Here is a 27,135-nt window from a genome sequence, read left to right as displayed (position 1 = left end):
ATCTGTGTCAGAGGGGAGAGCAGAGGAGGATTTGGCAGTTTAACTGTGAAACACTGTCATAACTCAGCATATGTTGGTCAAAAGTTGAATGTAAAGACATCAGTGCGTAGAGTTTTTTCTCAGGAATTGAATGGTGTGTTTTCTGAAGGTGTGAGTGTTTTAGTTTAAAAGCTACAAGTGTTTGTTTGAGAGTATGTACATGAGGGCAGAGACCCTCCAATTGTGGTTTCCATGACTACAGTAAACAAATCTCTGCCATCTGTGCTAGAGTGGAGAGCAACCGAAAAGTGTACATTTTTAGTGTGTGAAAAGCAAATAACTCCGCATATGTTGCTTGGAAGTGGGATATAATACCATATTTTTGTAGAGATTTTTCTGAGGAATCGACTGGTATGTTTTGTGAAGCTGTGAGAGTTTTAGTTTAGACGTGAGAAGCATTTGTTCGAGAGTTTGTACCATGAGAGGACACGGCCACCCCATTGACTTCCATTGTAAGCGTGAAACGTGTCTCCCCGACTTTGACGGCTTATAAAATCCAAACCGAGCGCGTAGTATATTAACCTTGAACAACTTTTAATCAGCACAGTTGGGAGAGTAATGTGTGAAAGTCTGGAAGCGGTGCCATTTACGGTTTAGGAGGAGATAGATTTTGTTCGGGGAGGAGCAAAAGTCCTCATTTTGACAGTTTTGTCCAATTTGTGGACATTGTGTTGTAGATAGGTGAGAGGTCAGAGCATATGAAATTTTCGTCTTGATGAGACGAGTGCGACGGTGTTGGTCCCGTGTGTGTGGGACATTCGTGGAAGCAGTTATAATGATTCTATTTTTTTTTTAGTTTTTTTGCTCTGTAGGTGGCGCTATTGAGTTTTTTGAATTTTTTTTTTTAAAATATAAAATTTTTCGCCAGACCGGACGTGTGTGCAAAATTTCAGCGAATTTCATGCATGTTCAGGGGTTCAAATAAAGGATTTACTTGGCGTGGAAGAAAGAAAGAAAAACAAGCAGCGTTGTTAGGGCCTGAGCCCCCGCGCGGCCTACGGCCGCGTCCTTGACACCGGCCCCAATCCAACGGTGTAATCGGCAAATCCCTAGGCCTTGTAGTTTAGGAGATATGAGCCTCAGTTCGCTGCACAGTGTGAGAGCAGAGCTGAGAGCCGGCCCTTTAAGAGCCCCTCCCTTCTCTGCTCGCTCTCTGCCATCTGTGTCAGAGTGGAGAGCAGAGGAGGATTTGGCAGTTTAACTGTGAAACACAGTCATAACTCTGCATATATGGGTCAAAAGTGTAATGTAACGACATCAGTGCGTAGAGTTTTTTCTCAGGAATTCAATGGTGTGCTTTTTGAATGTGTGAGTGTTTTAATTTAGAAGCGACAAGTGTTTGTTTGAGAGTATGTACATGAGGGCAGAGAAGCTCCAATTCTGGTTTCCATGACTGCAGTAAACAAATCTCTGCCATCTCTGTCAGAGCTGAGAGCAGAGCTGCCAGCTGGCTCATTAAAAACCCCTCCCCCGCTGCACTTTCTTTGATCTGTGCTAGAGTGGAGAGAGTGGAGGATTAAAAGAAATGTAGTGTGTAAAAGCTGAATAACTCGGCCTACGTTGGTCAAAAGTAACACAAAATACCATATTTTTGTAGGGATTTTTGTCAGGAATACAGTGATATGTTTTTAAAAGCTGTGCGATGTATGGTATAGACGTGAGAAGCATTTGTTTGAGAGTATGTACCCTGAGAGGACACGCTCCCCCCATAGACTTCCATTGTAAGCGTGAAACGTGTCTCCCCCACTTTGAGAGCTTATAAAATCCGAACCGAGCGCGTAGTATATTATTCTTACTGAACTTTTAATCAGCACAGTTGGGAGAGTAATGTGTGAAAGTTTGGAAGCCCTGGCATTTACGGTTTAGGAGGAGATAGATTTTGTTCGGGGAGTAAAAAAAGTCCTGATTTTGACAGTTTTGTCCAATTTGTGGACATTCTGTTGGAGATAGGTGAGGGGTCAGAGTGTAAGAATTGTTCGTCTTGATGAGACGAGTCCAACGGTGTTGGTCCCATGTCTGTGGAAGTTTTGTGTGAGGAGTTATAGCGCGCGAAATTAAAAAAAATTATCTTTTTTTTGTGTGGCTCCCTAGGTGGCGCTATAGACTTTAGTGGCGTTTTTGTTTTTGATTAGTGAATGTTGAGACATACCGAACGATTGTGCCAAATTTCAGCGAATTTCATGCATGTTCAGGGGGTCAAATTAGATTATGCGCGTTATGCGCATTATGCGCATATAGCGCGCACTCATTGAGAGCAAGAACAGTATAATACCAGGTTTTGAATGGGTGTGTATGTGAAAACTGGCTCCGGGCCGTCTGGCCCAGTTGCCTCATGGGTGTTGGGGGGGCCTGGGACACTGTTTAGTGTGTGTTTTTAGTGTTTTTAGTGCTGCTAATGTGTTGCTCTGCCGAGCAAACATAATAGGGTCTTCGCCAGAAGTACCTTCTGGCTCAGGCCCTAATTAAAGCTGCAAGCAGCGTTGTTAGGGCCTGAGCCTCCGCCTAACCGCGGCCGGATCGCCGGCCCCAATCCAACGGTGTAATCGGCAAATCCCTAGGCCTTGTAGTTTAGGAGATACGAGCCTCAGTTCGCTGCACAGTGTGACTGCAGAGCTGAGAGCTGGCCCTTTAAGAGCCCCTCCCTTCTCTGCTCGCTCTCTGCCATCTCTGTCAGAGTGGAGAGCAGAGGAGGATTTGGCAGTTATACTATGAAACACAGTCATACCTCAGCATATGTTGGTCAAAAGTGCAATGTAAAGACATCAGTGCGTAGAGTTTTTTCTCAGGAATTCAATGGTGTGTTTTTTGAAGGTGTGAGTGTTTTAGTTTAGAAGCTACAAGTGTTTGTTTGAGAGTATGTACATGAGGGCAGAGACCCTCCAATTGTGGTTTCCATGACTACAGTAAACAAATCTCTGCCATCTGTGCTAGAGTGGAGAGCAAAGGAGGATTTGGCAGTTTTACTGACAAACACAGTCATAACTCAGCATATGTTGGTCAAAAGTTGAATGTAAAGACATCAGTGCGTAGAGTTTTTTCTCAGGAATTCAATGGTGTGTTTTCTGAATGTGTGAGTGTTTTAGTTTAGAAGCTACAAGTGTTTGTTTGAGAGTATGTACATGAGGGCAGAGAAGCTGCAATTGTGGTTTCCATGACTACAGTAAACAAATCTCTGCTATCTGTGCCTGAGTGGAGAGCAGCTAAAAAATGCACATTTTTAGTGTGTGAAAAGCAAATAACTCTGCATTTGTTGCTTGGAAGTGGAATATAATTCCATATTTTTGTAGAGATTTTTCTGAGGAATCCAGTGTGTGTTTTGTGAAGCTGTGTGAGGTTCAGTGTAGATGTGAGAAGCGTTTGTTTGAAAGTATGTACCATGAGAGGACAAGGCCTCCCCATTGACTTCCATTGTAACGTAAAACGTGTCTCCCCGACTTTGACGGCTTATAAAATCCAAACCGAGCGAGTAGTATATTATTCTTACTGAACTTTTAATCAGCACAGTTGGGAGAGTAATGTGTGAAAGTTTGGAAGCGATGCCATTTACGGTTTAGGAGGAGATAGATTTTGTTCGGGGAGGAGCAAAAGTCCTTATTTTGACAGTTTTGTCCAATTTGTGGACATTGTGTTGTAGATAGGTGAGAGGTCAGAGCGTATGAAATTTTTGTCTTGATGAGACGAGTGCAACGGTGTTGGTCCCATGTCTGTGGGACATTCGTGCAAGCAGTTATAGCGCTCCAAAGTTTTTTCGAGTTTTTTTGCTCCCTAGGTGGCGCTATTGAGTTTTTGCGAAATTTTTTTTTTAAATATAAAATTTTTCGCCAGACCGGACGTGTGTGCAAAATTTCAGCGAATTTCATGCATGTTCAGGGGGTCAAATTAAGGATTTAAAAGTACGCGGAAAAAAGAAAGTATAATAATAATAAAACGTTACAATTTCAGATAAAATTTTTGCCACCATTGGTTTCAATGGGGGACCTCACCCCCCGGTCCCCCCCCGGACCCTCCTGTGATGTTTTTAGAGGCCTGTGATGCTCCTAAGTGTGTGTTTTTACTGCTTTTAGCGCTGACTTCGTGTCTCTCTGACTTCGAAACATAATAGGGTCTTCGCCCAGAAGTACCTTCTGGCTCAGGCCCTAATAATAAAACGCAGCAATTTCAGATATAATTTTTGCCACCATTGGTTTCAATGGGGGACCTCACCCCCCGTCCCCCCCCGGACCCTCCTGTGATGTTTTTAGAGGCCTGTGATGCTCCTAAGTGTGTGTTTTTACTGCTTTTAGCGCTGACTTCGTGTCTCTCTGACTTCGAAACATAATAGGGTCTTCGCCCAGAAGTACCTTCTGGCTCAGGCCCTAATTAAAGCTGCAAGCAGCGTTGTTAGGGCCTGAGCCCCCGCGCGGCCTACGGCCGCGTCCTTGACACCGGCCCGAATCCAACGGTGTAATCGGCAAATCCCTAGGCCTTGTAGTTTAGGAGATACGAGCCTCAGTTCGCTGCACAGTGTGACTGCAGAGCTGAGAGCAGAGCTGCCAGCTGGCCCATTAAGAACCCCTCCCCCGCTGCACTTTCTTTGATCTGTGCTAGAGTGGAGAGAGCGGAGGATTAAGAGAAATGTAGTGTGTAAAAGCTGAATAAGTCGGCCTACGTTGGTCAAAAGTAACACAAAATACCATATTTTTGTAGGGATTTTTGTCAGGAATACAGTGATATGTTTTTAAAAGCTGTGCGATGTATGGTATAGACGTGAGAAGCATTTGTTTGAGAGTATGTACCATGAGAGGACACGGCCTCCCCATTGACTTCCATTGTAAGCGTGAAACGTGTCTCCCCGACTTTGACGGCTTATAAAATCCGAACCGAGCGCGTAGTATATTATTCTTACTGAACTTTTAATCAGCACAGTTGGGAGAGTAATGTGTGAAAGTTTGGAAGCCCTGGCATTTACGGTTTAGGAGGAGATAGATTTTGTTCGGGGAGTAAAAAAAGTCCTGATTTTGACAGTTTTGTCCAATTTGTGGACATTCTGTTGGAGATAGGTGAGGGGTCAGAGTGTAAGAATTGTTCGTCTTGATGAGACGAGTCCAACGGTGTTGGTCCCATGTCTGTGGGAGTTTTGTGTGAGGAGTTATAGCGCGCGAAATTAAAAAAAAATATCTTTTTTTTGTGTGGCTCCCTAGGTGGCGCTATAGATTTTTGTGGCGTTTTTGTTTTTGATTAGGGAATGTTGAGACATACCGAACGATTGTGCCGAAATTCAGCGAATTTCATGCATGTTCAGGGGGTCAAATTAGATTATGCGCGTTATGCGCATTATGCGCATATAGCGCGCACTCATTGAGAGCAAGAACAGTATAATACCAGGTTTTGAATGGGTGTGTATGTGAAAACTGGCTCCGGGCCGTCTGACCCAGTTGCCTCATGGGTGTTGGGGGGGCCTGGGACACTGTTTAGTGTGTGTTTTTAGTGTTTTTAGTGCTGCTAATGTGTTGCTCTGCCGAGCAAACATAATAGGGTCTTCGCCAGAAGTACCTTCTGGCTCAGGCCCTAATTAAAGCTGCAAGCAGCGTTGTTAGGGCCTGAGCCCCCGCCTAACCGCGGCCGGATCGCCCGCCCGAATCCAACGGTGTAATCGGCAAATCCCTAGGCCTTGTAGTTTAGGAGATACGAGCCTCAGTTCGCTGCACAGTGCGACTGCAGAGCTGAGAGCCGGCCCTTTAAGAGCCCCTCCCTTCTCTGCTCGCTCTCTGCCATCTGTGTCAGAGCTGAGAGCAGAGGAGGATTTGGCAGTTTTACTGACAAACACAGTCATAACTCTGCATATGTTGGTCAAAAGTGGAATGTAAAGACATCAGTTCGTAGAGTTTTTTCTCAGGAATTCAATGGTGTGTTTTCTGAAGGTGTGAGTGTTTTAATTTAGAAGCGACAAGTGTTTGTTTGAGAGTATGTACATGAGGGCAGAGAAGTGCCAATTGTGGTTTCCATGACTACAGTAAACAAATCTCTGCCATCTCTGTCAGAGCTGAGAGCAGAGCTGAGAGCAGAGCTGCCAGCTGGCCCATTAAGAACCCCTCCCCCGCTGCACTTTCTTTGATCTGTGCTAGAGTGGAGAGAGTGGAGGATTAAGAGAAATGTAGTGTGTAAAAGCTGAATAACTCGGCCTACGTTGGTGGAAAGTAACACAAAATACCATATTTTTGTAGGGATTTTTGTCAGGAATACAGTGATATGTTTTTAAAAGCTGTGCGATGTATGGTATAGACGTGAGAAGCATTTGTTCGAGAGTATGTACCATGAGAGGACACGGCCTCCCCATTGACTTCCATTGTAAGCGTAAAACGTGTCTCCCCCACTTTGAGGGCTTATAAAATGCAAACCGAGCGCGTAGTATATTAGCCTTTAAAGATTTTTGAAGAGCACAGTTGGGAGAGTAATGTGTGAAAGTTTGGAAGCCCTGGCATTTACGGTTTAGGAGGAGATAGATTTTGTTCGGGGAGTAAAAAAAGTCCTGATTTTGACAGTTTTGTCCAATTTGTGGACATTCTGTTGGAGATAGGTGAGGGGTCAGAGTGTAAGAATTGTTCGTCTTGATGAGACGAGTCCAACGGTGTTGGTCCCATGTCTGTGGGAGTTTTGTGTGAGGAGTTATAGCGCGCGAAATTAAAAAAAATTATCTTTTTTTTGTGTGGCTCCCTAGGTGGCGCTATAGACTTTAGTGGCGTTTTTGTTTTTGATTAGTGAATGTTGAGACATACCGAACGATTGTGCCAAATTTCAGCGAATTTCATGCATGTTCAGGGGGTCAAATTAGATTATGCGCGTTATGCGCATTATGCGCATATAGCGCGCACTCATTGAGAGCAAGAACAGTATAATACCAGGTTTTGAATGGGTGTGTATGTGAAAACTGGCTCCGGGCCGTCTGACCCAGTTGCCTCATGGGTGTTGGGGGGGCCTGGGACACTGTTTAGTGTGTGTTTTTAGTGTTTTTAGTGCTGCTAATGTGTTGCTCTGCCGAGCAAACATAATAGGGTCTTCGCCAGAAGTACCTTCTGGCTCAGGCCCTAATAATAAAAAAACTTTGCAATTTCAGATAAAATTTTTGCCACCATTGGTTTCAATGGGGGACCTCACCCCCCTGTCCCCCCCCGGACCCCCCTGTGATGTTTTTAGAGGCCTGTGATGCTCCTAAGTGTGTTTTTTTACTGCTTTTAGCGCTGACTTCGTGTCTCTCTGACTTCGAAACATAATAGGGTCTTCGCCCAGAAGTACCTTCTGGCTCAGGCCCTAATAATAGCAAAGAAAGAAACAAACTTAACAATTTCAGATATAATTTTTGCCACCATAGGTTTCAATGGGGGACCTCACCCCCCGTCCCCCCCCGGACCCTCCTGTGATGTTTTTAGAGGCCTGTCATCCTCCTAAGTGTGTATTTTTACTGCTTTTAGCGCTGACTTCGTGTCTCTCTGACTTCGAAACATAATAGGGTCTTCGCCCAGAAGTACCTTCTGGCTCAGGCCCTAATTAAAGCTGCAAGCAGCGTTGTTAGGGCCTGAGCCCCCGCCTAACCGCGGCCGGATCGCCGGCCCGAATCCAACGGTGTAATCGGCAAATCCCTAGGCCTTGTAGTTTAGGAGATACGAGCCTCAGTGAGCTGCACAGTGTGACTGCAGAGCTGAGAGCCGGCCCTTTAAGAGCCCCTCCCTTCTCTGCTCGCTCTCTGCCATCTGTGTCAGAGCTGATATCAGAGGAGGATTTGGCAGTTTTACTGACAAACACAGTCATAACTCTGCATATGTTGGTCAAAAGTTGAATTTAAAGACATCAGTGCGTAGGGTTTTTTGTCAGGAATTCAATGGTGTGTTTTCTGAAGGTGTGAGTCTTTTAGTTTAGAAGCTACAAGTGTTTGTTTGAGAGTATGTACATGAGGGCAGAGACCCTCCAATTGTGGTTTCCATGACTACAGTAAACAAATCTCTGCCATCTGTGCTAGAGTGGAGAGCAGCTGAAAAGTGTACATTTTTAGTGTGTGAAAAGCAAATAACTCTGCATATGTTGCTTGGAAGTGGAATATAATACCATATTTTTGTAGAGATTTTTCTGAGGAATCGACTGGTGTGTTTTGTGAAGCTGTGAGAGTTTTAGTTTAGACGTGAGAAGCATTTGTTCGAGAGTATGTACCATGAGAGGACACGGCCACCCCATTGACTTCCATTGTAAGCGTGAAAGGTGTCTCCCCGACTTTGACGGCTTATAAAATCCAAACCGAGCGCGTAGTATATTATTCTTACTGAACTTTTAATCAGCACAGTTGGGAGAGTAATGTGTGAAAGTTTGGAAGCGATGCCATTTACGGTTTAGGAGGAGATAGATTTTGTTCGGGGAGGAGCAAAAGTCCAAATTTTGACAGTTTTGTCCAATTTGTGGACATTGTGTTGTAGATAGGTGAGAGGTCAGAGCATATGAAATTTTCGTCTTGATGAGACGATTCCAACGGTGTTGGTCCCATATCTGTGGGACATTCGTGCAAGAAGTTATAATGATTCTATTTTTTTTTTAGTTTTTTTGCTCTGTAGGTGGCGCTATTGAGTTTTTTTGAATTTTTTTTTTTAAATATAAAATTTTTCGCCAGACCGGACGTGTGTGCAAAATTTCAGCGAATTTCATGCATGTTCAGGGGTTCAAATAAAGGATTTACTTGGCGTGGAAGAAAGAAAGAAAAATAATACCAAAAAACTTTACAATTTCAGATAAAATTTTTGCCACCATAGGTTTCAATGGGGGACCTCACCCCCCTCTCCCCCCCCGGACCCCCCTGTGATGTTTTTAGAGGCCTGTGATGTTCCTAAGTGTGTTTTTTTACTGCTTTTAGCGCTGACTTCGTGTCTCTCTGACTTCGAAACATAATAGGGTCTTCGCCCAGAAGTACCTTCTGGCTCAGGCCCTAATTAAAGCTGCAAGCAGCGTTGTTAGGGCCTGAGCCCCCGCGCGGCCTACGGCCGCGTCCTTGACACCGGCCCCAATCCAACGGTGTAATCGGCAAATCCCTAGGCCTTGTAGTTTAGGAGATACGAGCCTCAGTGCGCTGCACAGTGTGAGTGCAGAGCTGAGAGCCGGCCCTTTAAGAGCCCCTCCCTTCTCTGCTCGCTCTCTGCCATCTCTGTCAGAGCTGAGAGCAGAGGAGGATTTGGCAGTTTTACTGATCAACACAGTCATAACTCAGCATATGTGGGTCAAAAGTTGAATGTAAAGACATCAGTGCGTAGAGTTTTTTCTCAGGAATTCAATGGTGTGCTTTTTGAATGTGTGAGTGTTTTAATTTAGAAGGGACAAGTGTTTGTTTGAGAGTATGTACATGAGGGCAGAGAAGCTACAATTCTGGTTTCCATGACTACAGTAAACAAATCTCTGCCATCTCTGTCAGAGCAGAGAGCAGAGCTGCCAGCTGGCCCATTAAGAACCCCTCCCCCGCTGCACTTTCTTTGATCTGTGCTAGAGTGGAGAGAGTGGAGGATTAAAAGAAATGTAGTGTGTAAAAGCTGAATAACTCGGCCTACGTTGGTCAAAAGTAACACAAAATACCATATTTTTGTAGGGATTTTTGTCAGGAATACAGTGATATGTTTTTAAAAGCTGTGCGATGTATGGTATAGACGTGAGAAGCATTTGTTCGAGAGTATGTACCATGAGAGGACACGGCCTCCCCATTGACTTCCATTGTAAGCGTGAAACGTGTCTCCCCCACTTTGACGGCTTATAAAATGGGAACCGAGCGCGTAGTATATTATTCTTACTGAACTTTTAATCAGCACAGTTGGGAGAGTAATGTGTGAAAGTTTGGAAGCCCTGGCATTTACGGTTTAGGAGGAGATAGATTTTGTTCGGGGAGTAAAAAAAGTCCTGATTTTGACAGTTTTGTCCAATTTGTGGACATTCTGTTGGAGATAGGTGAGGGGTCAGAGTGTGAGAATTGTTCGTCTTGATGAGACAAGTCCAACGGTGTTGGTCCCATGTCTGTGGGAGTTTTGTGTGAGGAGTTATAGCGCGCGAAATTAAAAAAAATTATCTTTTTTTTGTGTGGCTACCTAGGTGGCGCTATAGACTTTAGTGGCGTTTTTGTTTTTGATTAGTGAATGTTGAGACATACCGAACGATTGTGCCGAATTTCAGCGAATTTCATGCATGTTCAGGGGGTCAAATTAGATTATGCGCGTTATGCGCATTATGCGCATATAGCGCGCACTCATTGAGAGCAAGAACAGTATAATACCAGGTTTTGAATGGGTGTGTATGTGAAAACTGGCTCCGGGCCGTCTGGCCCAGTTGCCTCATGGGTGTTGGGGGGGCCTGGGACACTGTTTAGTGTGTGTTTTTAGTGTTTTTACTGCTGCTAATGTGTTGCTCTGCCGAGCAAACATAATAGGGTCTTCGCCAGAAGTACCTTCTGGCTCAGGCCCTAATTAAAGCTGCAAGCAGCGTTGTTAGGGCCTGAGCCCCCGCGCGGCCTACGGCCGCGTCCTTGACACCGGCCCGAATCCAACGGTGTAATCGGCAAATCCCTAGGCCTTGTAGTTTAGAAGATACGAGCCTCAGTGCGCTGCACAGTGTGACTGCAGAGCTGAGAGCCGGCCCTTTAAGAGCCCCTCCCTTCTCTGCTCGCTCTCTGCCATCTGTGTCAGAGTGGAGAGCAGAGGAGGATTTGGCAGTTTTACTATGAAACACAGTCATACCTCAGCATATGTTGGTCAAAAGTGCAATGTAAAGACATCAGTGCGTAGAGTTTTTTGTCAGGAATTCAATGGTGTGTTTTTTGAAGGTGTGAGTGTTTTAGTTTAGAAGCTACAAGTGTTTGTTTGACAGTATGTACATGAGGGCAGAGAAACGCCAATTGTGGTTTCCATGACTACAGTAAACAAATCTCTGCCATCTCTGTCAGAGCTGAGAGCAGAGCTGCCAGCTGGCCCATTAAAAACCCCTCCCCCGCTGCACTTTCTTTGATCTGTGCTAGAGTGAAGAGAGCGGAAGATTAAGAGAAATGTAGTTTGTAAAAGCTGAATAAGTCGGCATACGTTGGTCAAAAGTAACACAAAATACCAAATTTTGTTAGGGATTTTTGTCAGGAATACAGTGGTGTGTTTTCTGAAGCTGTGCAATGTATGGTATAGACGTGAGAAGCATTTGTTTGACACGATGTACCTGAGAGGACACGCTCTCCCCATAGACTTCCATTATAACGTGAATTTTTGTCGCAACTTTGACGGCTTATAAAATCCAAACCGAGCGCGTAGTATATTATTCTTACTGAACTTTTAATCAGCACAGTCGGGAGAGTAATGTGTGAAAGTTTGGAAGCGATACCATTTACGGTTTAGGAGGAGATAGATTTTGTTCGGAGGGTGCGATGGTGAAAAATTGGACGTTTGTGTCCAAATTGTGGACATCCTGTTGGAGTTAGGTGAGGGGTCAGAGTGTACGAATTTTTCGTCTTGATGAGACGAATCCAGCGGTGTTGGTCCCATGTCTGTGGGACATTCCTCGGGGAAGTTATTGACGTAAACGTGTTTTTGGCTTGCTAGGTGGCGCTGTTGAGTTTTGCGTTAAATTTTTTTTTAAAATATAAAATTTTTCGCCGGACCGGATATGCGTGCAAAAATTCAGCGAATTTCATGCATGTTCAGGGGGTGTAATTAAGGGTTTTTTTGGCGGCGGAACCGGAAAGAATAATAATAAAAAAACTTTGCAATTTCAGATAAAATTTTTGCCACCATAGGTTTCAATGGGGGACCTCACCCCCCTGTCCCCCCCCGGACCCTCCTGTGATGTTTTTAGAGGCCTGTGATGCTCCTAAGTGTGTTTTTTTACTGCTTTTAGCGCTGACTTCGTGTCTCTCTGACTTCGAAACATAATAGGGTCTTCGCCCAGAAGTACCTTCTGGCTCAGGCCCTAATTAAAGCTGCAAGCAGCGTTGTTAGGGCCTGAGCCCCCGCCTAACCGCGGCCGGATCGCCGGCCCCAATCCAACGGTGTAATCGGCAAATCCCTAGGCCTTGTAGTTTAGGAGATACGAGCCTCAGTTCGCTGCACAGTGCGAGTGCAGAGTTGAGAGCCGGCCCTTTAAGAGCCCCTCCCTTCTCTGCTCGCTCTCTGCCATCTGTGTCAGAGTGGAGAGCAGAGGAGGATTTGGCAGTTTAACTGTGAAACACAGTCATAACTCAGCATATGTGGGTCAAAAGTGGAATGTAAAGACATCAGTGCGTAGAGTTTTTTCTCAGGAATTCAATGGTGTGCTTTTTGAAGGTGTGAGTGTTTTAGTTTAGAAGCTACAAGTGTTTGTTTGAGAGTATGTACATGAGGGTTGAGAAGCTCCAATTTTGGTTTCCATGACTACAGTAAACAAATCTCTGCCATCTGTGCCTGAGTGGAGAGCAGCTAAAAAATGCACATTTTTAGTGTGTGAAAAGCAAATAACTCTGCATTTGTTGCTTGGAAGTGGAATATAATACCATATTTTTGTAGAGATTTTTCTGAGGAATCCAGTGGTGTGTTTTGTGAAGCTGTGAGAGTTTCAGTGTAGACGTGACAAGCGTTTGTTCGAGAGTATGTACCATGAGAGGACACGGCTTCCCCATTGACTTCCATTAAAACGTAAAACGTGTCTCCCCGACTTTGACGGCTTATAAAATCCAAACCGAGCAACTTATATAAATTTTTTTCTCAACTTTTAATCAGCACAGTTGGGAGAGTAATGTGTGAAAGTTTGGAAGCGATGCCATTTACGGTTTAGGAGGAGATAGATTTTGTTCGGGGAGGAGCAAAAGTCCTCATTTTGACAGTTTTGTCCAATTTGTGGACATTCTGTTGCAGATAGGTCAGAGGTCAGAGCGTATGAAATTTTCGCCTTAATGAGACGAGTCCAACGGTCTTGGTCCCATGTCTGTGGGACATTCGTGCAAGCAGTTATAACGATTCTATTTTTGTTTTACTTTTGTAGTTCTGTAGGTGGCGCTATTGAGTTTTTCCAGATTTTTTTTTTTAAATATCGAATTTTTCGCCGGACCAGACGTGCGTGCCAAATTTCAGCGAATTTCATGCATGTTCAGGGGGTCAAATTAAGCGTTTAAGATGTCGCGGAAGAAAGAAAGAATAATAATAATAATTAAAGCTGCAAGCAGCGTTGTTAGGGCCTGAGCCCCCGCCTAACCGCGGCCGGATCGCCGGCCCGAATCCAACGGTGCAATCGGCAAATCCCTAGGCCTTGTAGTTTAGGAGATACGAGCCTCAGTTCGCTGCACAGTGCGAGTGCAGAGTTGAGAGCCGGCCCTTTAAGAGCCCCTCCCTTCTCTGCTCGCTCTCTGCCATCTGTGTCAGAGGGGAGAGCAGAGGAGGATTTGGCAGTTTAACTGTGAAACACTGTCATAACTCAGCATATGTGGGTCAAAAGTTGAAAGTAAAGACATCAGTGCGTAGAGTTTTTTCTCAGGAATTCAATGGTGTGTTTTCTGAAGGTGTGAGTGTTTTAGTTTAAAAGCTACAAGTGTTTGTTTGAGAGTATGTACATGAGGGCAGAGACCCTCCAATTGTGGTTTCCATGACTACAGTAAACAAATCTCTGCCATCTGTGCTAGAGTGGAGAGCAACCGAAAAGTGTACATTTTTAGTGTGTGAAAAGCAAATAACTCCGCATATGTTGCTTGGAAGTGGGATATAATACCATATTTTTGTAGAGATTTTTCTGAGGAATCGACTGGTATGTTTTGTGAAGCTGTGAGAGTTTTAGTTTAGACGTGAGAAGCATTTGTTCGAGAGTTTGTACCATGAGAGGACACGGCCACCCCATTGACTTCCATTGTAAGCGTGAAACGTGTCTCCCCGACTTTGACGGCTTATAAAATCCAAACCGAGCGCGTAGTATATTAACCTTGAACAACTTTTAATCAGCACAGTTGGGAGAGTAATGTGTGAAAGTCTGGAAGCGGTGCCATTTATGGTTTAGGAGGAGATAGATTTTGTTCGGGGAGGAGCAAAAGTCCTCATTTTGACAGTTTTGTCCAATTTGTGGACATTGTGTTGTAGATAGGTGAGAGGTCAGAGCGTATGAAATTTTCGTCTTGATGAGACGAGTGCGACGGTGTTGGTCCCGTGTGTGTGGGACATTCGTGGAAGCAGTTATAATGATTCTATTTTTTTTTTAGTTTTTTTGCTCTGTAGGTGGCGCTATTGAGTTTTTTTGAATTTTTTTTTTTAAATATAAAATTTTTCGCCAGACCGGACGTGTGTGCAAAATTTCAGCGAATTTCATGCATGTTCAGGGGTTCAAATAAAGGATTTACTTGGCGTGGAAGAAAGAAAGAAAAATAATACCAAAAAACTTTACAATTTCAGATAAAATTTTTGCCACCATAGGTTTCAATGGGGGACCTCACCCCCCTCTCCCCCCCCGGACCCCTCTGTGATGTTTTTAGAGGCCTGTGATGCTCCTAAGTGTGTGTTTTTACTGCTTTTAGCGCTGACTTCGTGTCTCTCTGACTTCGAAACATAATAGGGTCTTCGCCCAGAAGTACCTTCTGGCTCAGGCCCTAATTAAAGCTGCAAGCAGCGTTGTTAGGGCCTGAGCCCCCGCGCGGCCTACGGCCGCGTCCTTGACACCGGCCCGAATCCAACGGTGTAATCGGCAAATCCCTAGGCCTTGTAGTTTAGGAGATACGAGCCTCAGTTCGCTGCACAGTGTGAGAGCAGAGCTGAGAGCAGAGCTGCCAGCTGGCCCATTAAGAACCCCTCCCCCGCTGCACTTTCTTTGATCTGTGCTAGAGTGGAGAGAGCGGAGGATTAAGAGAAATGTAGTGTGTAAAAGCTGAATAAGTCGGCCTACGTTGGTCAAAAGTAACACAAAATACCATATTTTTGTAGGGATTTTTGTCAGGAATACAGTGATATGTTTTTAAAAGCTGTGCGATGTATGGTATAGACGTGAGAAGCATTTGTTTGAGAGTATGTACCATGAGAGGACACGGCCTCCCCATTGACTTCCATTGTAAGCGTGAAACGTGTCTCCCCGACTTTGACGGCTTATAAAATCCGAACCGAGCGCGTAGTATATTATTCTTACTGAACTTTTAATCAGCACAGTTGGGAGAGTAATGTGTGAAAGTTTGGAAGCCCTGGCATTTACGGTTTAGGAGGAGATAGATTTTGTTCGGGGAGTAAAAAAAGTCCTGATTTTGACAGTTTTGTCCAATTTGTGGACATTCTGTTGGAGATAGGTGAGGGGTCAGAGTGTAAGAATTGTTCGTCTTGATGAGACGAGTCCAACGGTGTTGGTCCCATGTCTGTGGGAGTTTTGTGTGAGGAGTTATAGCGCGCGAAATTAAAAAAAATTATCTTTTTTTTGTGTGGCTCCCTAGGTGGCGCTATAGACTTTTGTGGCGTTTTTGTTTTTGATTAGTGAATGTTGAGACATACCGAACGATTGTGCCGAAATTCAGCGAATTTCATGCATGTTCAGGGGGTCAAATTAGATTATGCGCGTTATGCGCATTATGCGCATATAGCGCGCACTCATTGAGAGCAAGAACAGTATAATACCAGGTTTTGAATGGGTGTGTATGTGAAAACTGGCTCCGGGCCGTCTGGCCCAGTTGCCTCATGGGTGTTGGGGGGGCCTGGGACACTGTTTAGTGTGTGTTTTTAGTGTTTTTAGTGCTGCTAATGTGTTGCTCTGCCGAGCAAACATAATAGGGTCTTCGCCAGAAGTACCTTCTGGCTCAGGCCCTAATTAAAGCTGCAAGCAGCGTTGTTAGGGCCTGAGCCCCCGCCTAACCGCGGCCGGATCGCCGGCCCCAATCCAACGGTGTAATCGGCAAATCCCTAGGCCTTGTAGTTTAGGAGATACGAGCCTCAGTTCGCTGCACAGTGTGACTGCAGAGCTGAGAGCCGGCCCTTTAAGAGCCCCTCCCTTCTCTGCTCGCTCTCTGCCATCTGTGTCAGAGTGGAGAGCTGAGGAGGATTTGGCAGTTTTACTGTGAAAACCAGTCATAACTCAGCATATGTTGGTCAAAAGTTTCAAGTAAAGAGATATTTTCGTAAAGTTTTTTATCAGGAATTCAATAATGTGTTTTTTGAAGGTGTGGGTGTTTTAATGTACAAGCTAAAAGTGTTTGTTTGAGAATATGTACCATGAGAGCAGAGATGCTCCCCTTTCTGTTTCCATGACAACAGATAACAAATCTCTACCATCTGTATTAGACTGAAGGGCAGAGGAGGATTCTGCCAGTTTTACTGTGAAAAACTGTCATTAACTCTCCATATGTTGGCCAATAGTAATATTTCAGGCCATCTTTTTCAGTTGTGACTCCAAGTGCTGAGCTGACAGCATTGATCCGTCTGCCTGTCATCTTCTGTCCTACCTTTGTCTAAGTTTGATGTGCTTCTCCTAGTGAAGGTGTTGAATGACATCATCAATCCCAGGGTGATGGAGAAGTGCTCCTCCATCCATGTTGGTATCAAAGTGGTGAGAGTTGAAGTTGAGGAGGTAGAAGCTCCAGTTGGACCCAAAGTGTGACTGCAGATGTGACAGCTTCATATTGACCCTTGTGTTCATCATTGTCTGTGCTACCTGTTGGCTGTCACTTTACTGTGGTTCTTCCAGTTAAGTTGCTGAATATCATCAAGCATGAATGTGGCAAAATACAGCATTGAAAACAGGACATTTGACTGTGGATTAGAAAGTTCAACATTCATTGTCCATGTACAGTTATTGTGACAATAAAAGACAGACATCAGCTGTGGTGAACATGGGAATTTATTAACTGATCAATTTGAACAAAAGGTCAATTAGAAACAGTCACTGTATGTATTACAAAGTGTAAATTATAAATCTGAAGTCAAACAAAAATGCTTTTAGAACATACAGTGAACATAATTAATGAAAGTAATTTAGAACTTAAATGAAATTTCTCCCCGTTGGGGTTCAATGAACAAACTATTTACAAGTTTAGTGAAAGAAACCCAACATTCCCACATGAGCAAGCACTTGGCGACGGTGGTGAGGAAAAACTCCCTTTTACAGGAAGAAACCTCAGGCAGAACCAGGCTCAAAGTGGGCGGCCACCTGCCTGGACCGGTTGGGGTTGAGAGGGAGAGGGAGAGAGATGGGGCTGGGGTGGAGAGGGGAGATAGACTTGGGGGTGAGGGGCGGGGGCAGTGGGAGAAGAGGAGAGAGATACAGAGAGAGAGAGAGAGACAAAGAGGGAGGGGGCTGAGAGGAGAGACAACAGGCAAAAATACATACAGAATACATTTATAAAACATTCATAAGAGACCAACAGCAATAATGTGACAGACAGTGACTCACAACAACTATAAATAACAACAACAACTATAAATAACAAACAACAACTATAAATATCAACTACAACAACGTGCTGTGACCCATGATTGTCACGCAGCACCAGTGGAACCATGATTCGTGGAGCTAAACTACCAACTCATAGTCACTACAAAACTGCAGTAAGTGCAGTGCGTGACAGTGGAATAAGTTAATAATAAATACATGAATAAATACCTTAAAAACCGTGCATGTCAAGACATGCACAGAATAAATAGCCAAAGTTAAAAAGGTTTAAAAAGTTAAAAGATTAAAAAGGGCACAGAGAGGTGGAGTGGGACTTTCTATACTAACAAATGCCAACAGTCATGCCAGGCTTCCTATCAACAACAGGTCCGAGTCAACTTGTCCTACCAGCACACACAGAGCCAACTGAGCTGACATGAGGCTAGTATTTGACCTGGGACAGCCATGTAGCTTTGACACTCAGTCATCCTGGTGGTCAGAATCGCCCTGGAAATCCTCAAAGTCATCCAAGCTAAACAAACTGGCGAGGTCATCGAACTCCCCCTGATCATCTGAAACAGAAAACCTACACAGGATCCCTTCGTGATCGCTGAAGTAGGCTGGCCAGACTGCACATTCCACGTCGTACTGTGACGTTTTAACGTAAACGTGGTCAATTAGCGTCCCCTTTTCTGTGGTCTCTTGTGTCACGTGTTGGGTGAACCCTTTTTCTTCCATAAATTTACAAATTGATGACCCTTTCAAAATGTTCTCATTAAAGTCTCCCATGACTACAACAGTGTTACTTGTCGGAGTTAACCAGTCAAGCAACCTCCCCACATTGCCTTTGAACAGCAAATTTGGATACGCTGGTGGACGGTAAATGACGGCCAGGGAAATGCTCAATTTTTTGTGCAGGCACACCAAGCACTCCAGATTGAAATCGGGTACCTGCAGAATGTCGACGTCCGAATGGGCTAAACTATACAGGCCGACGCCACCGCGTTCTAACTGCTGGAATTTGGAGAATGTGGGGTCAGCGGCGCTGTAACACAGAGACCGAGGACGACTGTGGAAATCGTAGCCAGAAATTTGCACACAGTCCAATGAGGACTGTGCAGTGAGCCATGTTTCTGTGACAGCAATGCAGTTAAGCTGCAAATGCTGCGTGCAGGACACCAAGTCTAGCAGGTGGCGACTTAAACTTTGTACGTTCATCAAATACACCGCGAACTGTGTATTTGATGAAGGCTGCTCAATCAAAAATGGAGGCATGCTAGCTATGGCCTCCTTAATGGTGTCCTTGCAGTAAATGGCCTTTTCTTCAAAGTCCTTGATGATCAGTCCCGACAAGGCCCTAACACGACTGAGAGCTACATACGCCTGCCCAGGTGCAAATACCTTCTTTAAAGACACAACAGCCTGGTCTACAGTCAACCCCTGCACTTTGTGGACTGTACAAGCCCACGCTAGCCTGAGGGGAAACTGCACCCGCACACAACCGCGCTTCCTGGTCTTCTCCCTGTCTGGTTCAATAGCAGTAGAATGCCTGTATTCTACTGCTGCGTGTGGACGCTCTGTCCTCCTCTGTCTGCCAATGTTTTCGTCATCGAACTTGACGTAAATTCTCAGAGGAAATGTGGGGTCGGGGCCAAATTCAATGTAGGTGACAGTGCCACACGCGCCATTGACCAGACCGTCCTGGACGTCGACGTTACGACAGAGCATGACTCTGGCGTTTTTGGCCAAACACAATTTAGATTCCAAACACGTGCCCTGCCCCTTGCTAATGATTCCAGGTTCCAATTTGCCGGTTTTGCGGTTCGGCGTAAAGTCTTTAGCGTCAATTTCAACATAATCTGGGCACGTGCGGAACAACTGGTTCAAATTGAAGTCTTCCACTTGCACATTTGTGGTGAAAATATGCAAGGCCGAGCTATCTTCCCCTGTCTCTCGCGATTTCAAAATTTGGACGTCGCCGTCTAACATGGGGGTTTTCTTGGAACGCACCCGAAGCCTGTTCAACATCTCTGCAAAGGAGCTGTCCTTCTGTCTGACGACAGTAGTCAGCTCCACCACGCTAAAGTGGCACCACAGGTCCACACCAACCTGACCAGCGTACAGCGGCTTCCCTTTAACGGGAGGCAACTGGTAGAAGTCACCGACGGCTATGACGCTAACATTACCAAATGGGGAAAAGTCACCGGTCTGTTTTAACTGCCTCAACCTGCCGTGAACGTATGCCAACAGATTGTGATCAACCATGCTAATCTCATCAATGATGACAATTTGGAGGTCTCTAAATGTGGCCCTTAGAGAGTTCAGTTTGTCTTCTCCCAAGGGTGTGTAAGGCAAGCTGGAGTGTGTGCCAATACTCAGCGAGTGATGAATTGTTGCTGCATTTAAAGTGTATGCAGCTATGCCCGTGGAGGCCATTAACAGAACCGAAATGCTATCTGGTTGATGACAAAGTGTTGCCAGCAGTCTCCCGGCCTCGTACTGAATGGCCCTAATTAAGTGACTTTTCCCCGTCCCTGCACCGCCTGTCAAAAACACATGCAGAGGCTCTGGGTTCTTACCCATGGCCTTCTGCAGACACCACTGTCTAACTTTGTTGAAGACAGCCATTTGCGTCTCGTTCAGAGACCTAACTAAGGCCAAGCCGTCACTTCTGGGCAAAATGCTCCTGTTCCTCTCCAAAAACACATCTGTTTTTGGTTTGGCAGCCGCCAAATCGGGAACATTTTGTAAGGCGTCTGCCAAATGCTCATCAGCATTTTCGCCTTGCCTTTGCTCTTTCATCTCCTCTAAACACTCGAGGCGTTCCGCTTCCAGCTCAGGACAGAGCTCCCCCCAAACATCCTCATCGACCTGACCTTGCTGAGCAATCTCCTCAGCGTGATCCAACTCAGGACAATCGACCTCAAACCTGGCCCTGTTCTCATCGACGACGCTTTGAACCGACTTCATCGAACCGTCCCTGAACCTAACCTCTCCATCCTTATAGAACTGACTGAACAGATGAAAACCCTCAGGTTTCAGATCTGCGTCAATTCTGTAATGGAGATACATCTGAAGCAGACTCTGATAGTGTGCTTCCTCTTGCTTTTCTAAATCAAAGCGCATGTAGCGCACAACAGCGAACTGAGACCGCGTTCTCCTCGAGATGAAGCCAAGTCCATTCTTCAGTTGAATCATGTTCTTGGACTTTTCATTCTTGCTGAGAAGACGATACTCAGACGCAAACGTAGCCATACACATGTCCTCGAACACCTGGTCATCTGGCCTGCTCCTATACCTATCTACGATATTCGGCATCCACATATCCTCTGACCTCATGTCACCACAAGCAGCTTTCTGCCTCAACACACTGAGGGGTAAACTCATTCTAACTACATTTGCCCCCGTCGGCACAAAAACGACCTTCCTGGAACACTCCCTCAGATGCATGTTCGTTAGCCTGTACACCGACTCCTGGGCACAAACGTCCCTGTTGTGCAAATACACACTTCCTAATTTTTTCAAAGCCTCTCTAGCAGAGAGATTTGATTGTTTGGATGCTTCTTTTTGTGCGTTGGCCAATAAAAGCCCAATTTCTCTCTCGGCTTTGGTTATATACGAAATGATATAAATGATTACTGCATAGGCATCGGTGACAAAGCTAATGTCCATGTTAGCATTCCAGCACTTCAACAATTTCTTATTGTACTGGTTCACCCAGACGTCCTTTACCCCTCTTTTATAGACTACCCTAGTCTTTGTGTGCAGGCGCTTATAAGCCAGCTCAAAAATGTCCTGATTAATGCCCAGAGTCTGGAACAAGTGGTCCACGCTAGCGTAGGCCACTTCTCCTGCGTCCGCTTTTTTAACAGCCTTCTTCACGGCTTTCAAAATGGCGTGTGCCGTCTCCTTATTAATGGGATTCGTGTCTTGAAAACAATTACAGACCGGCACGCTTGTTGACTGAGGATTCTCTCTTGCCTTCGGATCACAGGTACAGGTTTTAATTTCCGTTTTACAAACAAAAGTTCGTGCCGAAACAACTTTTGGGAAATGGAAGCGACACGTTCCGTGTTTCAGACAGGATTTGGTGTGTCGCCTGGAGTGGGCTTGAACCGATGCCACGATAGCCGATAACGTGTCATCGTCAGGGTTTAAGTCGCAGGTGACATATTGGTCAATAAATGCCACCACCTCCTCATCTGTGTTCTTATCAATTTGGGGAGCCCCCTCAATCCAAAACAGACAGTGGACATGAGGGGAGCCGCGCTGCTGAAATTCTACCCTATAAAAGTAATCTGTGATTTTGCCAATCGGTTGTGAAGGAGACTTGAGAACCTCATTCAAGAAGCAATGCCACCTGTAATCAAACATCCTCGCGGCTGTCACGGGGTTCCTACGCAACAGCTCGCACCTGTCTGCCCACTCCAAATCCTCTACCGTCTGCGTTCTGCCCTCCTGCTTCAGGATACTGGTCAGAAGATTCTGCCAGCGCAGATCAGCAGACGAAAACGAACAGAACCACGTCGGAATCCCCAGCTGACGGACGCATGCTAACAGGTCCTTTTGAACAGACTGCCAAAAGGCAGGCGTTCCTCGAATGGGCTTCAGAAATCTGAAGCCCTCGTCGACCTGCAACATCTGCTTCAAAGTGTCCTCGTTCATCAGCATCGCTGCGCTAACCTTCTGGGACTTGTGACCTGCCCTACCCTTACGCCCTGCCACGGAAACTTTCGAGGACACTTGCTCAGTCTCAGACATGTACTGACTGAAAAAAATGTACTCAACGTTGCCGGAATAGCGGCCATCCGCATGCATAATCCGGTTGTTGAAGTACCGCGTCAATGTCAACGCTTGCGAGCGCCCGTCGTGAAATGTTTTCCTACCCAGAGGAAACAAGACGGGGAAACACTTGGCCTCGTTCGTGTGGTCAGAAAGCAGCCTAACTGGACTATTCCCTTCCGCAGGCGCCACGTTGATTATGTCCTCGAAATACTGGTCTAATGCTTCCTGACCAATATCAACAGGCATAAGACAAGTGTCCTGAAACATGCAGTGCTGCTGTCTGTCATGCAACAGTTCATCTTGAATTATTTCTGTTGAATCATCTATCACGTCGTCTTGACCACCTGACGGAGCTGTCACAGCACCCTCTGAAACGACCTGCTTCTGCTCACAAGACTCTGCCCCATCTACGACAGCTCCGTCCTCACCGTCAGACTGAACCTCCTCAGTCTCGCCATCGTCCTGGCGACAAAAGTCATTGACCCAATCCTCATTGAAGTCAATGTCCTTGTAGAAAGGATTATTCCTTTTCAAAAAGTGCAGCGCCTGTCTTACTCGTGTACTATCGACAAACTGATATCGATAATGGCCTTTGTAGGTCAACTTGCGTTTAAGTTTGACCTGCATCATGGACCCTTCCACGCTAGTCCTAGGCAACACATTGGTTGTCTGCACGACATTAGCCGGAACGCATGTTACCGGCCCATGTACTCCGTTCTGCCCCCCTTTGGGCAATGCCAACAATTTCATGAACGGAATATGCAGCGCAATCAAGTGTTGCTCCAAGCTATTCAAGCATCCCAGTTCCGGCGGAATGGGATCCGGTGTCAGGTTGTTGACCCAACACTCAGCTGGAATCTGCCCCTTTGAAATCTTACTGTGACACGTATGGCAGATCCAAAGTTCCCCTCTACAAGCTGCCAACCCACAAGGCACAACACAATCACTACAACACCTATGCAAATACGTGTCACTAATGCATCGGTTAGCAACGGCAACTCTGGCAGAATTTCCAGCATACATTTCATAACTACAACCCAGCACCTGAGTTCTGAACAACAACCGATGACAGACACAACAAATGAACTCAGGGCCGTCGCTAACCTTTTCCAAAAACCGTTCCATGACAAAGTTGAAGTCTTGACACTTTTCAGCTCTTTTTGTCCTATGTAATTTAACAGAGGCAATAACTTTTCTCTTAAATTCGGAACTGCCATGATACTTTTTTGTTATAACTGTCTTCTGTTTGGATATAATTTTTTGTTGATGCTTGATGTCGTGTCTATATTTGACAAGACTTCTGGCTTTAACGCTCTGCCTATGCTTGATGTCATCTCGATATTTGACAAGACTTCTGGCTTTAACGCTCTGCCTATACTTGATGTCATCTCTATATTTGACAAGACTTCTGGCTTTAACGCTCTGCCTATGCCTGATGTCATCTCTATATTTGACAAGACTTCTGGCTTTAACGCTCTGCCTATGCTTGATGTCATCTCGATATTTGACAAGACTTCTGGCTTTAACGCTCTGCCTATGCTTGATGTCATCTCGATATTTGACAGCACTTCTGGCTTTAACATTCTGTCTATGTTTGGTGTTATGTCTATATTTAACAGCGCTTCTGGATTTTAAATTTTGTCTATGTTGGAGATTGTCTCTATATTTTTCTATACTCTTGGCTATCACACTGAGTCTGTGCTGGATGTTTTGTTGATATTTGACTATACTTAGAGCTTTACTTCTAGTCTTAACCTTTTCTCTATGCTGGGGATTCTGTTGGTAATTGAGTCTACTCTTTACTTTAACACTCTGTTTATATGCTAAATGCGTGTGATATTTATTGAGCTTTTGTAGTTTTTTCCTCTCTCTGTAGAGAGCATTTTGCCAATACATGTTTTTGTAAGTCAAAAGATGTTTCTCCCTCGTCAATTCATTCAATTTGTCCTGGTTTTTTTTTTTGAGTTTCAAATATTTAGACCTCCCAGCGTCGACAGTAACTTTGGACTCAGTATTTACTTGCAGAAACTGATCAGTATCAAGACCTTTGTCAGAAACAACGAAAGGGAAATGACATCCTACATGTTCCGTGTCACAGTCAGTAGGAACTTGCAACTTTGTCCTCAAGGTGTAAGTTGGCACATCCACAAGTTTACAACAACCATAACATGTCTGTTGTCCAGGCTTAGACACACAGACCACATTCTCAAAATGCCTGTCCAGGATGTTCTCCACATAAATGCATTGTGGAGAGAAAAGGTCACCTGCACTTCTATACTTAATCCAACGTTTATCCAGAAAAGTACAAACACTAACTCCTAACAAATCTGCTGTGACCTGTATTTCCACCTCTGTGGCCCAAGTGTTAACATATTTCATCCTGGACTGCTGGAGGTACTGTGACACAGACGAATACTGTCTTCTCAGAAGAGAGACATATTTCTGAGCATTTCTCTCCAGCTCTTTACAAACTGCTGATCTAATCTTGCGATGGTGCTTCTGAGAGCCACTCACTGCCTGAGAGATGGCTCTGAAGAAGCAGTTCCCATCAGCAACGATCCTCTCATTCTTACATGGAGGACCGATCAATCCAACTTCTGTAGAGAGTGGAGGATTGAACTTGTCAAAGTCAATGTTTAACTTCTGACATAAAACCTGACACTTGCGCACACCAAGAGGACAAAACAGCAGCGCGTCATTAGTGACAGCGCTAATTTCTACATCTGTGCTTAGCATACAGTCTTCAAGCGTCTTTAATTTCTTTGACACATGGGTGCCAGGAGAAATTGAACGCTTTGTGCCATGAGTACCATGTGGTTCTTTGTGTAACGCAGCACTGACATTACAAGATGGAGTCTGTTCAGCAATGTTAGACATGGCCACACTTGTAGGTACAGTAACAACACCGTCGGATATGTTGCAGTCATCATGTACTTTCTTAATAATAGTCGACTGTCTAGCTTTACTGGACTCAATCATACAGCTCACTCCAGATGGAACTGCATTTACATCTGAACACACAACAACACCACAGAGTTCGAAAAGTTTCTGGTTTGAACTGAGACTCTCAGCCAAACAGCAGATGTAGTGATGCAGGTCATCAAGACATGCAAAATGCAGAACCACACTGGTACCACGGCAATGTGACAAGCCACTATAATTACGTGAGTGACTGTCGACAACTGCAAACTGTCCATCCTGATGGATGATCGAAGTGGTGTTCCCACACAGTGTCATAAGACATGTGCTGTACTCACTGAAGATTCTGGCCAGTCCATCACGCAGACTGATAAAGACACCAAAGTCAACCAGGTCCCCTTCAGTCACACCAACTTCACCCAACAGTACATCCCCAAAATGGAAACTGCACATCTGTCCATCAACTTCCAACTGCTGTGGTAGATCAGGAACAGATAGCAGATTTGAGGGATGTGTAAAAGAGCCACTGTCACGCAGGAAGGTGTATAACTCATCACCTTCAATTAAGACCTGATCCAGATCACCTCTTTTCCAGGAGAAGACAGTGCTGTAAGTGTGTTTGGCTATGCTGACCAAAGCAATAGCCATACACTGCAGTCCTCCATACTTAAACTGCTCATGTCCCTGGTGAAATGAGCCCCTCAGAACTTTAACTACCTTAATCCCTCTACTATTAGGAGCCACCACTGCCACATCATTGCTGTTGGAATCTACCAGAGCTGCTTTAACATCAGGAAAAGTGAAAAGATCAGACTTAGCTTTGCTGGGCGTGTGTGTCATCTGGGTCGGCTCCTGGACAGTCGATTCCATCAGCAAGGCCGGGCAAGCTGCGGCAACCTCCCTCCTCTGACCCTCTGGCACCACGGCAGCAGTCAGTGGCACCGCAGACTCCTCCACGCACGCCTTGGCTGCCGCCTCCACCTGATAGAAGATGAAAAGACGATGTTAAATGTAAATGAAGTAGGAGAGGAAATGTTGGTGATTTGAATGAGCCACAAGAAGTAAAGTGTATGTAATTAAATCAAGGCCCACCTGCTGCGCTGCTGGACGGGGCTTGGAGGCGGACACGGTCAGATGGGCAGGTGGTGTTGCCAGCACCTAAATAAAGCAAAGGAGAGTCAGTCCAAAATAAGTGGATTTAGTTTAGAGTCAAAATGCAGGTATAAGTTATATTGCAGTTATTGGAAGAAAAGATCCAAATACCAACCTGTCGCTTTCCTCCTTTGGGCTTTGAGGCAACACGATGGCGCTGGCGCTTCCCGTACCCAGGGGAAGGCTGACGGAAGGAGAGAATTTTTTTCAGAACATCTGATATGTATGTAGGCTTGAAACAGTACATGTAATGGGTGGTATAGTTACCTGGCCAGCTGGTGGAACAGCAGTGCAGCCGGAGCCAGAAGAAGGTGAAACCTTCTCCATGGCATCCAGCATGTCACTGCTGAACCACACCGGGTTGGACGGGATGGCAGACCGTCGGGCCGGAGGTGTACCAGTCTTTCAAACAGAAAGCAAAGAGGGGAAGGATATGTTAGATGTTGTTCGTGAGAAAAATTGTTAAGAAATGTGCATTTGGATAATATAATAGTGAAATACATTACCGCGCATGCCCGTCCAACGAGGGTCCACTCCCGGGGGTCACGACGACGAGTCACAGGAACGTGTCCCGTCACGATCACCCTGGGAGACACCTTCACACGTGGCGATGTGCGGGGTGACACGGTGGGCTGTGGTGGGGGGGGGGCGAGCTGACGGACCGCGGCGTTCCACAGCAGATCCACCACAACCGGCATGCCATCGGAGTCGCTGAGGTGAACCTGAAAGACATGAAAATAAAGTAGACTTTAATGGGGTAGGGTCACGTGGCATGGAGAGAGGGAAGGTAAAGCGTGCCACATATCTAAACAACAAAATAATGCTGTACTTACACCGTCGTGGCACCACAGCTCCAACCGATGGACTGGGAGGTGCTCCGCCATAGACACGTATGGGATACCTGGAAGATGT

The 27,135-nt window shown here is 45.3% G+C and overlaps 2 protein-coding genes across 2 annotated transcripts in view; both read right to left on the bottom strand.

The window, feature by feature from the left end:
- Positions 1-27,135, bottom strand: part of LOC147267388 (uncharacterized) — a 373,440-nt gene that overhangs the window by 327,139 nt on the left and 19,166 nt on the right. The window lies entirely within an intron of this gene.
- LOC147267390 (uncharacterized) lies at positions 17,213-27,116 on the bottom strand. The gene is made up of 6 exons (XM_086198272.1): positions 27,057-27,116; positions 26,730-26,945; positions 26,491-26,625; positions 26,339-26,407; positions 26,164-26,229; positions 17,213-26,052 (listed from the first exon to the last, which is right to left on the bottom strand). The coding sequence occupies exons 1-6, from the start codon at positions 27,105-27,107 to the stop codon at positions 17,848-17,850; spliced, it is 8,742 nt and encodes a 2,913-aa protein (XP_086054398.1). The 5' UTR covers positions 27,108-27,116; the 3' UTR covers positions 17,213-17,847.

This window comes from Aulostomus chinensis, chromosome 3 (assembly GCF_037954235.1).
Source record: "Aulostomus chinensis isolate RoL2024-O1b breed Wild chromosome 3, RoL_Achi_v1.0, whole genome shotgun sequence".
NCBI lineage: Eukaryota > Metazoa > Chordata > Actinopteri > Syngnathiformes > Aulostomidae > Aulostomus > Aulostomus chinensis.
This window is presented reverse-complemented; position numbering and strand designations above follow the sequence as displayed.

Coding starts and splice junctions, on each gene's coding strand:
- LOC147267390 (XM_086198272.1), bottom strand. CDS start 27,107: ATGGCGGAGCACCTCCCAGTCCATCGGTTGGAGCTGTGGTGCCACGAC. Junction 26,626..26,729: donor TCGTTGGACGGGCATGCGCG/GTAATGTATTTC, acceptor TCTGTTTGAAAG/ACTGGTACACCTCCGGCCCG. Junction 26,408..26,490: donor CTGTTCCACCAGCTGGCCAG/GTAACTATACCA, acceptor TCCTTCCGTCAG/CCTTCCCCTGGGTACGGGAA.